The following is a 13,908-nucleotide window of genomic DNA, read 5'->3' on the forward strand; positions in this document are numbered from 1 at the left end:
GGGAAGGAAGTTAGCAGACTGAGGTCACAAGTCAGTAAATGACAAAGACCCACAACCTGGGGTGGAACTCGGACCTCAGAATCTGTACCCATTCCCATCCCCTGGCTTGCATCTGTTTCCGCAGGTGAGTGGCGCCCCTCTATAAGGCCGAACTCCCCAGCCAGCCAGACTGCCTCCAGCCACTGGGGACACAAAGCCTGAGAGACAGGGAGGATCAGATGGCATGGCCTGGTCCCCAAGGGGAGTGCCTTGCAGGGAGGGTGCCCAGCCCTTGTCTTATTTTAAGTAGAGCCCCATGCTGAATCTGTTTCAGGATGATGAGGGTGGAGAAGGCCGCTTCAACTTCTCCGCCTATGGGATGGGCCCAGCCTGTCTGCAGGCCAAGGATGGCATCTCTGTCAAGGGTGCCAACAACAACAACACCACCAACCCCCCACCTGCACCATCCAAGTCCCCGGAGGAGATGCGGAAACTCTTCATCCAAAGAGCCAAGAAGATCGACAAGATATCGCGCATCGGTTTCCCCATGGCCTTCCTAATCTTCAACATGTTCTACTGGATCATCTATAAGATCGTTCGAAGAGAGGATGTCCACAACAAGTGATGGCTGGGGAAGGGGGGGGTTGGGAGAGGGTGGTGGGAGGAGCACAGAGGCTGGGAGCCAGGGGAGGAGGGAGAGAGGGAGAGCGCACACCCATCTCCCTCCAAGTGCAATAGAAACCACAGGGGTGGATACTTCCAGGGTATGGCAATATTAATCTAGCCTCCAAGGGCATGAGGTGGTGGGGGAGCCTTTTCAAATACAGCAACTGAGGACCATGAGGGTTAGGGTGGGGGTCAGGGAGGGGGACTGGGGAATCACAGCTTTCAAAATTCAAGTCCATGGCAGGGGGGGTATCCTATTTGGAGGTCAGTGCTGCCTGCCCCAGAGCAGGAAAGCAGTGTAATATATGACATATAACCATGCTTAACATTAATGCAAAACCCATGAGAACAAAAGATGCGTCTTTTAAATCAGCCTAGTAACTGCTTAAACTTTTAAAGTCCCCAAAGTGATGGACAACTTCTCCCAGAGTAGAAATGGTCACTAGCAAGCTTGCTGTGGTATGTGCCCACTTACAAATGCCATGTCGATCTTCAAGCTGACCTCCGTTGACACATGCCAAAAAGCCATTCCACCTCTGCTTCAAGAGGGTCACATGACACCAGCGTGGGTCATGGAGATGGATAAAGGTAGACCAACAGCAGGAAGTGACTGAGGAGAGAAGGACCATTGCGGAAGCCTGAAGATGGAGAATCCAGGAACCCCCACAGGGCGCCAAGCTTGCTCCTCTTGCTTCCGCGCTTCAATGCCAGCCCAACTCAGCGCCAGCCCGATGGCCGCCATGGTCTTCTCGTTGTATTACCAATATGCAATCTTTTTTATTGTTGAAAAAAGTAATAATCTCAAGAAATAATATGGGGAGAGACTGAGTGTAAACCCATGAACTTTTTTCCAAATGTCTATTTTTTTGGAGCGTCTCTTTGGAACTGCAAGCAGGTGTGTTATGGGAATGTGGACCTGGCTGAAACAGGTCCCAAATGCCAGGTGGGAATCAAGTTTGAAGCGGTGAAAGGGAGGTCGCCGATGCTGCTGCTGCCCATTCTGTGTGTGGGTGGGAAGAGACTGTGATATTTAGAAAGTCCATTCATTATATTTTGACATTTCATAGATCATAACATGGGAAGTTTGGGGGAATGACCCCATTATATTTTTATAAGTCTTTTTTTTTTAAAGATGCTTTGCACAGCTTTAACATGTAGGAAAGTTAGACAGATATTTCTCTTTCCTTCTAACTCTGAAGTGCCAGAATGGTCCCAGCCTAGCCAGGGCACTCCAGGGAAAGTGGCAGGGACTGGGATGAGCTGAACTGGAAGAGAGAGTCCTCCTGACAGCTCTGGCTATGCACAGAACCACTCTACCCATGGCACGAAGCCTGTCCCAGTCCTGCACTCCTTGGCTAGGACCCAGGAGTGGCACTTCTGTCCTTGCACTTTACTGGCTTGGCCTTAGGTCAGAGTTACAGGCAGGATAGAGATTGATCACTGACAATCAGTCGGGCACTTTGCTTGTATCCCTCAAGCTTGGGAGCTCAGGGGCAGGATGGAGGAGTGGAATGAAGAGACGGTGTCCACCTGTCCCCTACCATGCTCTTTCCCTGGGGAGTTTTCCTCTTTTCCTTGTGGCATCGAAGCTAATACCAAGATGGGTCTAAAACAGATGAAGCCAAGACAAGAGGCCAATACTCTGAGTAAAGAAGATGCACCACGCAGCCAAGAGGATGAGAGTGAACTGATGGCGTTCCTCCAGGTCTAAAGTCAACCGGCCTGAGCCTTTCCTCCTCTTAAACTGTACGATCCAAAAGGACAATCCACATTTCGGCTCTGGGTGAGGGGGCACAGGACCTTTGCTTATGGGAAATCTTGAGCAGTAGGAGTCCGGCGAGTGGGTGACTCTCATCTGAGGTCTGTCTTTTCACACCCTAAAAATGTTCAAAGCAGGAAACATGAAGATGGCCTTGAATAGTCAGAGTTCAGGATGAAGATGCCAGTGTGTGGCGCTGTGAGAATCTTCCTTGGCACAAAAGGAGGACTCTTGTCATTCCAAGGCTGCGCATCAAGGGGAGGCTGCAATTAGCCCTTTCCAGAGGCACTTCATTTAGGTAATGAACATCTGTGATGGAAAATAATCAACAGAGCCCTCTCCTTACTGTGCCCAGAGTGACTCCAGTCTAGGTGAATAGGGCAACCACGGGGAGCATCAGAATCTATGCTGAGTCACGTCTCTCACACAAAACCACCCAGCACCTTCCAAAACGGTCTCCAAGGCAAGCATCTGGAGTCACCCTGAGACAGAGAAATCAATGAACCGTTTGCCCAGTCTCAGCTGGGCTCCTGGGTCGCCGTGTCATCATTTTGGAATGGTCCATTGTGAGCTGCCTGACCTGGGTGCCAAATCCAACAAGCCATGGGCTCACATCTTTGAGACATACTGGAGAATGTCACTAAAGCCCTTCAGACTATAAGCAAAGAGACAGCTTGAGTCAAGCCCATGGTTAATACACAGAGTGTTCTTGGGTACATTGCAAGCTTTGATCTCTCTGAATGCACTGTGGAGAGAATGGGATAGCATCTGAACTCTCCCTGGCTCTACCTGCTATGACTCTCTGCTTACACTGAGGATCTTCGCCCAGCCTAAAGCCTACCATCATTTTGATTTCTCAGGGCTCGGTGCAAGCGTGTAGGTTTTATGCACAGGTGCACTGACCAGCACAATTCCTGTTGCTTCTCTTTGTCAGGAAATCTGCAAATTTGTTTTTCCTCTTTTAATCGAAACCCAAAAAGAAAGGAAGAAAGAGAAAAGAGAAGGGAAGGAAGGAGGGAAGGGAACGAAGGAAGGGATTTGAACTAGATAAGTTAGGCCAAAGCTTTCAGGTGACCCCAATAAACAGGGCAAGGCTTTCCTAGTTCCCCTTCAGCTTGAGCACAAAGGGCCTTATGCCCTGAGATTACAGGTGAAAGACGGATGGTTCCGTATATGGAAATCTGATGTCCATGCAGAGAATGGCACACTGGTTTTGAAGCTCTTCTTCAGTACAGACGGACGATTGTGCATAGTGTGAGCCTTGGAAAGGGGCACAGAGCAGTAGATGACTTCAACTCACTTCCAGAGCTTCAGTTTATTCTAGGAGCCAGGTGGGGACACCAACTGCCTCTCACCCTGCTAGCTTCAGGAAGCCCACTGTTTTGAGAAATAAACGGCTCTACTCCGCCCTCTTCTGGAATTTCCTAGCACCTGCAAGACCCTTCTTGGCAAAGGCAATAATGGAAAATCAGTGTGTGTGTGTGTGTGTGTGTTAGAGAGACAGACAGACAGACAGACAGACAGCTAAAGAGATCTATTTTTCTATTAACTCCAGAAGAAAAAAGGAAGTTTCACCCTAATTATTTCCTATTCTAAACTATCAATAAATAGGAAAGCCATCCCTTTCAGAAGTGTACCAATATTTTCCATAGCCTTTTTTTTTCACACTTGGGAGACAAACAAGAAAGCTGGTTCACTTCCTCCAGTACATGTATCTTTACAAGCATCATAAAAAGAAGTAATGTCTTGCGAGGCGCCATGACGTAAGACTGCAGGGCAGCTTGGCTCTCCAGTCAAGGTGGTACTGCCACTGATAATGGTCTTCTGTCTTACTTGATTGCAACATGCTGAAGCCAAAGGGGGTTGTCACAGCCCCAGCAGTGACTGCATCCTTCGGAGAAGATGACAAGCAGAGTGTATCCTCTTCAGGGCTCGGAGAGTCAGAGACTTTTCCCAGTCAGACTGGAAGCCCGGTTCAGAATGATGAACACCACGCTAGAAGCTATGGGTATCTATTTCAGGAACGGCGTCAGCACTTTCCACTCACCCTTTACTCTGCCCAGGCAGGTGAGGCTGGATTTTCCCAGGCTGTTTCTTGGATTGGTAAGTGGCCAATAAGTCTCTGAATGGGTGAATGATTTCTACCCATTGAATCAACTGGGAAAAGATGCCTCCACCCAAGCAAGCAGGAAGCACATTCTTTAAATAGAATATGGGTTCTGTTTTTCTACTTCAGCAGTCTGAAGCGAGAGCCACTTTCTTTTTATCTAGTTCTAGGAAACAGTAGCAACAGTCTATGACAAGAGAGGAGAGAATGGGTCTGCTTTACTGGCTCAACCATGAGAAGTCTGTCTGTGCGAGGAAAACATGCATCCTGGCAAGGGCTTAGTCTGCTGTACTCTGACATCCCAGTAACAGAGAGGATATCCTTGAGTGGGGCAAAATCCCCAGGGAAATGAAAAACTCTCCATTGGAAGAGCGCTTGCCTGGTATGTGGATTGACCAAAGGGGGAGACAGACAAAGGGTGAGTGACAGGCAAGTGTGTAGGTTTTTATCAGGGAGAGAAGCCTTCAAAGGAGGGGTCTGGTACAGGAGGCTGGGGTACTTACAGAGAAGAAAGGAAGGGAGCTCACCCGACACCCTCTGGAAGCTCTCTCAACCCACCCATAGTCGCCCTAAGCAGTGTAACCCAAAGCCTAGAGCACCTTTAACACCCACTCAGATGAAGCAGCCACAGCACACGGTGAGCCGTGAGAGTCAAAGATAACTAGCCCAAGACAAAGCCCGACAGAGGGTATCCAGGCCTCGTCCCTCAGTGGATGGGGAACTGAGGCTTGAGACTGGCTGGTGTCCATTGATCTCTTCCATGTACGTGTTTTTTAACCTTCAACAAATTATTTCACTTCCCGTGAACTTGAAGGAAGCTTAACTTTCCAAACTGTTGATGAGCATAAAATTGAGGAAATGAAATGATCGATGTTTTGTTATTAAAAGTAGAATATAGATGAGCTATTGCACTAACATGCATCTGAGAGCTACAGATCAAAAGTATGGCTGTTTCTGTTTAAGTACATCCCAGTGTACAATGGTTAACATCCTAGTTACCTCTCGAATGCTGGTGAATACCATCTTTGACTAGATTAGAGATCAAAGATCTTTATCAAGAGCCAGTGTTCTGTGGTGGTGGTGCATGCCTTTAATCCCAGCATTCAGGAGACAGAGGCAGGTGGATCTCTGTGGATCTAAGGCCAGTCTGGTCTACAAATTGAGTTCCAAGACACCTAGGGCTACACAGAGAAACCCTGTCTCAAAAAGCAAACAAAAAAACCAATTTCCACTCTTCTTTGTCTCAAAATGTAGTCATAAACATCATAAACTCACTAACCCATCTTCAAGGTTAATAATCTACTACTAAGGCTTGATACACAGGGGACTTAGCTGAGGTGAAGCCACTGAGTGGTTACTGAAGTTTGAAGACAAAGAGGAGTGAGCCTGAGAGCAGATGAGAATCTGCTGTTTGGGGGAGAGGACCACGTTCCTTACTTGTGGTCCTGCAGAGGGTGGAAGCCTTGTATCAGGAAGGTTTAGACTTGGCCAGAGTGAAGAATTAGGATAAGAGCTTTCTGAAGCCTAGAATTCCTTTACCATCCATTCAAGGTGAAGAAGAACAAAAGTCACAGGAGCCAAAGATAAGCATCGTATCTAAGGGCTGGCCTTGAAATTGAGCAGGGTGAGCCCTGGTGTGAGTGTGAATAATTTGTGGGGGGGAGCGGAATGCAGGGACCAGAGGCACCTCGCTCTTGGGGTGCTCAAGGGTTGTGAGCCCAAATTATGAGACTATGTCCATGGCAACCATTTACCATTTGGTGGTCTCATCCACCTGTTAAGCAGTTAAATGGCATACCCCTGTGGGACAGCTGCCCAGCTACTTCTCCCAAGCAGGTGTTTGAGGGGAAAAGGAGCTGTCTTCAGATAAGCACCAACTGAAACAGAACTACTGATCAATGTTCCAGAAAAGAAGGGGTGTCCAGTAGCTCTTCTCTCTCATCCCAGATCTAGAAATGAAAGGGAAAATGGAATTAGAAGAGAAACCATACGGTCAAATCCCCCCTCAGCTCAAAACAAGAACCCTAAGCACTAAATAGATGCTTGTCTCTGGATCCCTTGTTCTTGGACTAACTGTCCAGTAGACAACTTGATGTGCGCAAAACCCCGGGCAGTCCATCTCCCTGTTCAAGGTCTCTCCTGCTGTTTCCCAGGATTTGCCTAGCCTCAGCTGTAGCTCCACCCCAAAACCAGAGTGTTGGCCGGCTAGCTGTAGCAGTCATGTACCCAGGAACATGTTAGCTTCTTTCCTGAGGGCACCCAGATCATCCGTGTAATGAGCAGTTTCACTCTGAGTGGACTCTAGCGAAGGCCAAGTCTGACTCCAGATGAAGATTACCTACTTGCCTTTGAATGCTTCAGTCTGGACAAAAAACCTAACCTAACTGAGCCAGAGAATTCTCTAATAGCATCATGTGTCACAGCCAAGACTATAACCACATGTGACATTATAAACGAAAGTATTCCCAGTTTTTCTGTGACTTTCTTTTTACCCTCCCTGCATCTGCTATATTAAATCTGAAAGTGACATGCTGTGAAAGCTGAGCATCCAAATAAAGCCACGTAGCAGGCAGTGACTGAAGTCCCAAAACAGTCACTAGCATGGGAGAGATACCCCCAGCTCATGATACATGAGCCTGGTTTGCCTTCATCTCGGAAGTAGTCACTGGGAGCCCACATCCTAAAGGTCATCAGTTCATCCCGTTAAATGCTAAGGCTTTAGGCCAAAAAGGCCCTGAAGCTAGACAGGAGCTTGGGAGTCAGGCTTCTTTATTTTATTCTTTATTTTGTGGTGTGTGTGTGTGTGTGTGTGTGTGTGTGTGTGTGTGTGTGTGTGTGTGTAGAGAGAGGGGGGGGGGAAGCCGGGCGGTGGTGGCGCATGCCTTTAATCCCAGCACTCGGGAGGCAGAGGCAGGCGGATCTCTGAGTTCGAGGCCAGCCTGGTCTACAAGAGCTAGCTCCAGGACAGGCTCTAAAAAAAAAGCTGCAGAGAAACCCTGTCTCGAAAAACCAAAAAAAAAAGAAAAAAGAGAGGGGGGAGGAAGAAGAGGTTGCTGTACCTCTATGTGGTTCTGGGGATCCAAACTCAGGTCTTTATGGTTGTACAGCAAGCACTTTATTGACTAAGCCACACCCCAGCCCTGAAAGTTATGGTTCTGTGTGGAGCTCACCATGAACACTGAAAAAGGTTTTTCCATACGTCATGCACGCTGCCAACAGTGAAGCCCTGTGTTCTGTCCCTGTTGGGACTCGGGATTGAACCCACAGCCTGTGGCATGCAAGACTAGTGCTCTACCACCGAGCCACATCCTCGGCAGTATACTGAAGGTGTTTCTAGAGCTGAGTTTGTGGTCCAGACATCACCTCGTTGGTCTAACTGAAGGGCAGACCTGGAGGAAAAAGAGTCCAGCATGTTGTTCTCATTCTTAGATGCATCTAAAGAAATCACTTCCCAACCTAGAGAAGATTTACTCCAGGCACAAAATCAGACTATGAAGGAGAAAACACAGACAGGAACCAGATGCTGCGACGCCATCACAGGTGCAAATGCACAAAGCGACACAGTTTTTCCTCAGGAATTCGCTTCCTTCCCATGACCAACTGAGGAGGGGTATTTTGAGGGAGCGGTTCAGAGTATCTCTCTCAGGAGATATTGTCCCCAGGCCTTAGCTTGGGGGGCAGGGGATGACAGAAGCAGCTGGGTAGGTTAACGTTCTCCATGTTAGATGCATTTCTACCTCACATGAAAAGGCACTGTGCTCTCTGCACGCCAGTTTAGCCAGAGTAATATCAATGGAGTTAAAAGTTGGATGAGATAAATTGTACATTTTAAACCCATCCAATATCATGTCATAATGATTCCATCTTCCAATGATGGAGCCATGATAATATCACCACTAACAAGTTCAAATGAGATGAATGAGCTAGACTCCCAAGGGGCTCATCTTGCTTCTTTCTCATGCTGGACACACATACAATGCCTACTGCATGCTGGCATGCATACTACCGACAACAGAGGGGTAAAGGGCATGTTCTCTTCCCCATCCCCCATTTAAGCAACCAGAGTTCTGCTTACAAGATATAGCAGGGGCCTCAGGAGCCTCAAAAAGAAAAAAAAAAAAACTTGAAAAACTGGACAAAATACATGTCTTCCATTGCCATAGGCTTGGAATAAACAAAGTGAATCAGAGTGGCCGAGACAGAAGCTGTGGTGGTGCATGACTATGCTCCCAGCACACAGGCAGAAACAGAAAGATCTAACCCTGAGCTACATAGGGAGTTCTAGTCCTGCCGGAGCTAAATAACAGAATCCTGTTTCAAAAGCAAAGTGGTCAAGACAAAACCATAACTACTTTGAAGCCCTCGTTTTGTCAAGATTAACCTGGTGACAGCTCTGCTGGGATCCACGCAAAGACTTGACAGCGCTACTCAGAAGGTGGCAGTAATAAAAGCAAAGTGACTGTCCAAACGAGTCTCGGGGCTTCCAACATGCCCGGGTGGAGCCGTGCTGCCTTTGCCTTGTTTATCTCAGGCTTGGTAAATTCTTGAGTCTCATCTGGACTTCAGATAAAATTCACTAATTCGAGATGAGCTAGCTTCTGCTACGGGAAGCAATGTGCCACTTCAGTCTCTCCCAAATCTTGCCAAAGCAAATGACTTCCTGTGGACCTGGGAGTCACCTCCAAAGGACTGCCCTTTGTCATCTATAGTTCATCCATCTAAGTATTTGCACAGACCTAACCTGTCTTAAAAGTTCCCTGGCTTGGTTTTTAGATAGAATGATCTCCCGTCGACTCCTTGGGTAACTTTTTCCCCCTTTTTCTCTCCCCAGAAAAGTAAGCTTCCAACTGAAATGTCCCAGTGCACAGGGAGAAAAGTTAGCCCCCTAAAACATGCAGGGGATGCTCCCTGGAAGTCAAGACTGACTCCCCAGGCATTTCAGTCCTAGAACAGAAGAGCATCTTGCCATTCTTCCTATCACAGTACTAGCGTGGATGTGGGGTCCACTAGAGGTTAAGATGCCTGTAGTTGTCTAAGTACAAAGGATGCAAGAGTCGTGCTTAGCTGGGCACTGTGGGCTGAGCTCTAAAGTCCTCGATCGCCCACAGTGGGAGAGGTTTCCACAAGCCACATAGCCAAAGCAGATTGCTAAGTAGCAGTCCCGGGGCGTCTCTGATTAATCGACCTGGAAAATTGGTTCTGAATTACTCTCATGGAAGTTCCTCATCCTTTGCCAGAAGAGAATGTGACCATGTGTTTTCTATGGAAACTTCTTTGTACATATGTATAAACTAGGTATGGCCTTAAAGCTGCAGTTAAGGATCTGTCTGGCTCCCACCTTAAGCAGCGTGCTAAGCAACCGCTTCCTTAATGTACAATTTTTACTTCTCATTGGACTTTCAACCTTGAACAGGCAATTCCCTTTGGCCCCTTCCCTTTTTTGCATGAAGTCATTAAAGTTATGGCAGGGTTTGTTTTTGTTACTTTTGTTTCGTTTTGGTTCAAGGTTTTTGGCTTGTAAAAAAAATCTATTTCTGCAATTTAAAGATGGAATGTAAAATTTTCTGTGCTGTATATAAAAGTATATTTATTGAGCCATCCATAGACACATGTTCATGCAAATTCTAATGGAAAAAAATTAAAGTTTTCTGAAATTTTCTGTGGTTAACTCCTAATTGTTAACTTCACACCAATCTTGTGAGAACTTCTGAAATCCTAGTAATACCCAGAGAAAAATCTGTGTATAGCCTGAGAAGCATTCCACTAGGACTTCATATTGAGAAATGAGAACTCAGCTGGGCAGTGGTGGCGCACGCCTTTAATCCCAGCACTCGGGAGGCAGAGGCAGGCGGATCTTTGTGCGTTCAAGGCCAGCCTGGTCTACAAGAGCTAAGAGCAGGACAGGCTCCAAAGCTACAGAAAAGCCCTGTCTCAAAAAACCGAGAGAGAGGGAGGGAGAGAAAGAGAGAGAGAAATTCATTTGTTTAGTCAAGAATATTTATTGGTAGATGCCATGGGGTGGGTAACAAAGGTGACTCATTCACAGATCCTGCCACCAAGGCTTACAGTCTATGGGGGCAGTGAGCGAGAGAAGACGTATGTGGGATACAAGGCCAGGGCTGCTTCAGAGTCATCTAACGATGCAGTGAAGACCAGTGAAATCACGGTTATGGAGGAGTGCGGCAGCAAGTCTGTTGAGGTAGCATGGTGGGACTTAACTGAAGACTGGATGCGGGGAGGAAGAAGGGAAACTGACCACGCCCTTCTAGCAGGGTGGAACATGAATAGCAGGTTTGTTGAGAGGCCAGCAGTTCTACAGGAATTAATGCCTAAAATGGACTAGGGACATCCAGGAAGAATACTTACCAGGGGCTTCCTCCTCACACATACCCCCCATACACAATCTCCCAAGAATATCCTTGGACAGAAATGTCACACAATCTGAAATTGATTGACTTCTAGTCACTGACTCATTATCACGGACTTCAAGAATACAGGAATTAAACACGAGTTCTCCGTTCCCTAAGAACTTAGCACAGTGGTAAAGCAGCTAATTCCAATTCCAGGCTGCACCATGGGCGAGTCCTCTAGGAAGACACAGCTCATGGGGATGAATGGGACAGGCCTGTAAACAGGAACAAATGAAATAAAAGGTGGTGGGGGGAGTCTGTTCACTTATGATTCTCAACAGTGAGCTGGGTCTCAACAAAAACTGGTATGACAGAGATGGGACGGGAGACACAGGCACAAGCTCAGGGAAGAGAAGGCACAGGAAGCTGTGGGCTCAGCATGTCCAGGACTCTTTATCATGTGGGGACTCTTATCCCACATGCTGGAACCTCACCCAAGTGAATCAAGTGAAAAGAACGACAGGCCATTGATACACAACATGGCATACACACAACCTGGCAGAAAGGTAACAAGACATTGCTTTCAACCCAAAACACTGCTCCTGGGACTAAAAGCACCAACATACCAAATACAGAATGCCAAAGGACCTCAGAGAAAACGGCAGCCGAGGTTCGGTTATTAAAGCATCGTATTAACAAAGCTGGAGAAATTGTTTATTCTGTAAAGTACTTGACATGCGACCTGAGTTCAAGCTGCAGAACACAGAAGCTGGGTGTCATGGGACACACTTGGAATCCGTGCACTGGTGAGGCAGACAGATGGATCCCTTGAGCTCACTGGCCTAATGAGAGCAACAGGTTCCCGTGAGAAGCCTCATTTCAAAAGACAAGGTAGAGCCTGGTACAGTGGTAGACACCTTAAATCCACTGACTCAGCCATCACTTAGGGACTTCAGAGTACACCTCCATGTTCACCTACTCAGCCTCCTGAGTACTAGGATTGCAACCGTGTGCCACAGGCCCAACATCTGATAGGCAGAGAGAAGTGGACCTCCGTGAGTTAAAGAGGTGACTAAATCTATGTAGCAAGTTCTAGAACAGCTAGGGCTACATAGTGAGACCGTCTCCCCCCTCCTGCCACCCCCCGCCCTCCAAAAAAAAAAAAAAAAAAAAAAGACTCCCGAGAACACTCAGGCTATCTTCTGGCTTCCACAGAAGCATACACACCACACACCTATACCCTTCCCCACCCTCCTTACAAAAAACACAGCTCCCTGAGAGGAGTGGAGGGTGGGAACACTAGTTCTGTAAGTAATCAATGAGCTTACTTCCCAAAAGGAACAGAGGTGCTACTATGTTCTGAGTATCACCCCGACTCCGGTCTGTGCAGTGGCAATCCCACTCTGGGAATACTCAGCTCACAGGCACTAAGCTGGTTCAACACAATAGGCACTGCCCAGAATCCCTGCCTGCTCATTCAACTGCTTCATGCCATCTCTTCCCCTTGTTACTGTGTCATAATAAAAAGGGTAAACATGAAAGTTAAATGGGTTCGCTTGGTTGTTTGTTGCTGTACTGTTCTTGAGACAGGTTCATGCTTTGCAATTGAGGTTGGTTTTGAACTTACAATTCTCTCACCTCCTGAACATGCCACAATTACAAGTATGTGCCACAGGCCCATATTTTAACTATTCTGCTCCACAACAGCAGCTGAGATTGGAGAGAGAACACAGGAGTACCACCTCGCCATGAAAGCAAATAAAAGTTTTGGTTAAGATTTACTTACTTTCTACAGAGAAACCCTGTCTTGAAAAACAAACAAAAAAAAAAACAACAAAAAAAAAAGATTTACTTACTTTATCAGGGACTCTGGGCTGGAGGGACGGATGCTCAGTGGTTAAGAGCATTTTGCTGCTCTTCCAGGATAGAAGTTCGGTTTCCAGACCTATGCAGGAGGGTTCACTCACCTGTAACTCCAACTCCATCTTCAGGCTGCCTAGGTCATCTGCACACACATGGCAAATGTTTTACACAAACACGCATGCATGTACACAAAGAAGACTAAGACTTCTTGGCTAAAATACCCACTATGCATGGGTCCAGATTAAAACCCCACTCAATAACAAAGAACTGTCCACTGAGTCATCCCCACAGATTATGATCTAAGGGTCAAGCCACTTACAGAAGAAAGATCTTGTGTTTTCTGTGACCCTGAGCACCTCTAAGCTCTGGGGTTTGGGCTTTATGTGGTGTCACTATTGACACCCAGATTCTCAGCAGTGCAAACTATGCTGCCAAATGCGGTCAGGGCCGTGCCCTGTCAAAGCACACCCATCCCACTGCTGTGAAGAGGGGCTGAAGTAGTTCCTAACCCATCCCATGACACTTCCTCACCTTGCACTGCCAAATGTCAATCACCTCATTAAAACTCCTGGTTAAAACATAGGTTAGGAAGAACTTCAAGTTCTTGAAACTTAGAGGGGCAGGCTGGCCTTAAATTTGAATGGATGCCTGTGGGCCCCTAGTACGGAGACTACAGGTCTGTGCCAATGCACAGCTGCTTCAATTTTTTTTCCTCAAAAATAATTTGGGGTACCTTTTCATTGGCTCGCCTGAAACAAATGACCCTGTAAGTCATGTGACCCAGTTATCTCATGTATGGTGGTTGCCAATGTTCAGATCTGTGAGGTACTCCGATCACACTCCTAACTTCTCATTTTCATCCAAACTATCCTTTGTGACAAACTAGACACTTACCCATCACAACAGTTCTCAAAAAAACATAAGGCTGGGGAGGCAACTCTGGCTGAGGCGCAATGTGCAAGTGTGAAGCCCTGACTCCAATGCCCAGAACCCAGACAAGTCAGGCATGGCCCGTCTGCAATCCTTGTGCTTACAGAAAGATGAGAAGCAAACAGGGATCCCTGGAAGCTTGTGGCGTATGGGCTACTCAAACAGGATGGAAAGTAAGAACTGGTACCCAATTTGTTCAGACTGCCACAAGCACCCTGTGTGAATACAACCCCATACACCTACACAGACACACA

The 13,908-nt window shown here is 47.1% G+C and overlaps 1 protein-coding gene across 2 annotated transcripts in view; it reads left to right on the plus strand.

Annotated features, from left to right (window-relative positions):
- Glra1 (glycine receptor alpha 1) overlaps positions 1–604 on the plus strand; it is a 79,881-nt gene extending 79,277 nt beyond the window's left edge. Inside the window, exon 9 of one of the 2 annotated variants that reach the window (XM_038327352.1) lies at positions 290–604. In XM_038327352.1, coding sequence (XP_038183280.1) covers positions 290–604 — 315 coding nt within the window. The remainder of the gene's footprint in view (positions 1–289) is intronic. The other variant, XM_038327353.1, reaches the window with a different exon arrangement.
- The last annotated feature ends 13,304 nt before the right edge of the window (positions 605–13,908 follow it).

Source organism: Arvicola amphibius, chromosome 4, assembly GCF_903992535.2.
Source record: "Arvicola amphibius chromosome 4, mArvAmp1.2, whole genome shotgun sequence".
Lineage (NCBI taxonomy): Eukaryota > Metazoa > Chordata > Mammalia > Rodentia > Cricetidae > Arvicola > Arvicola amphibius.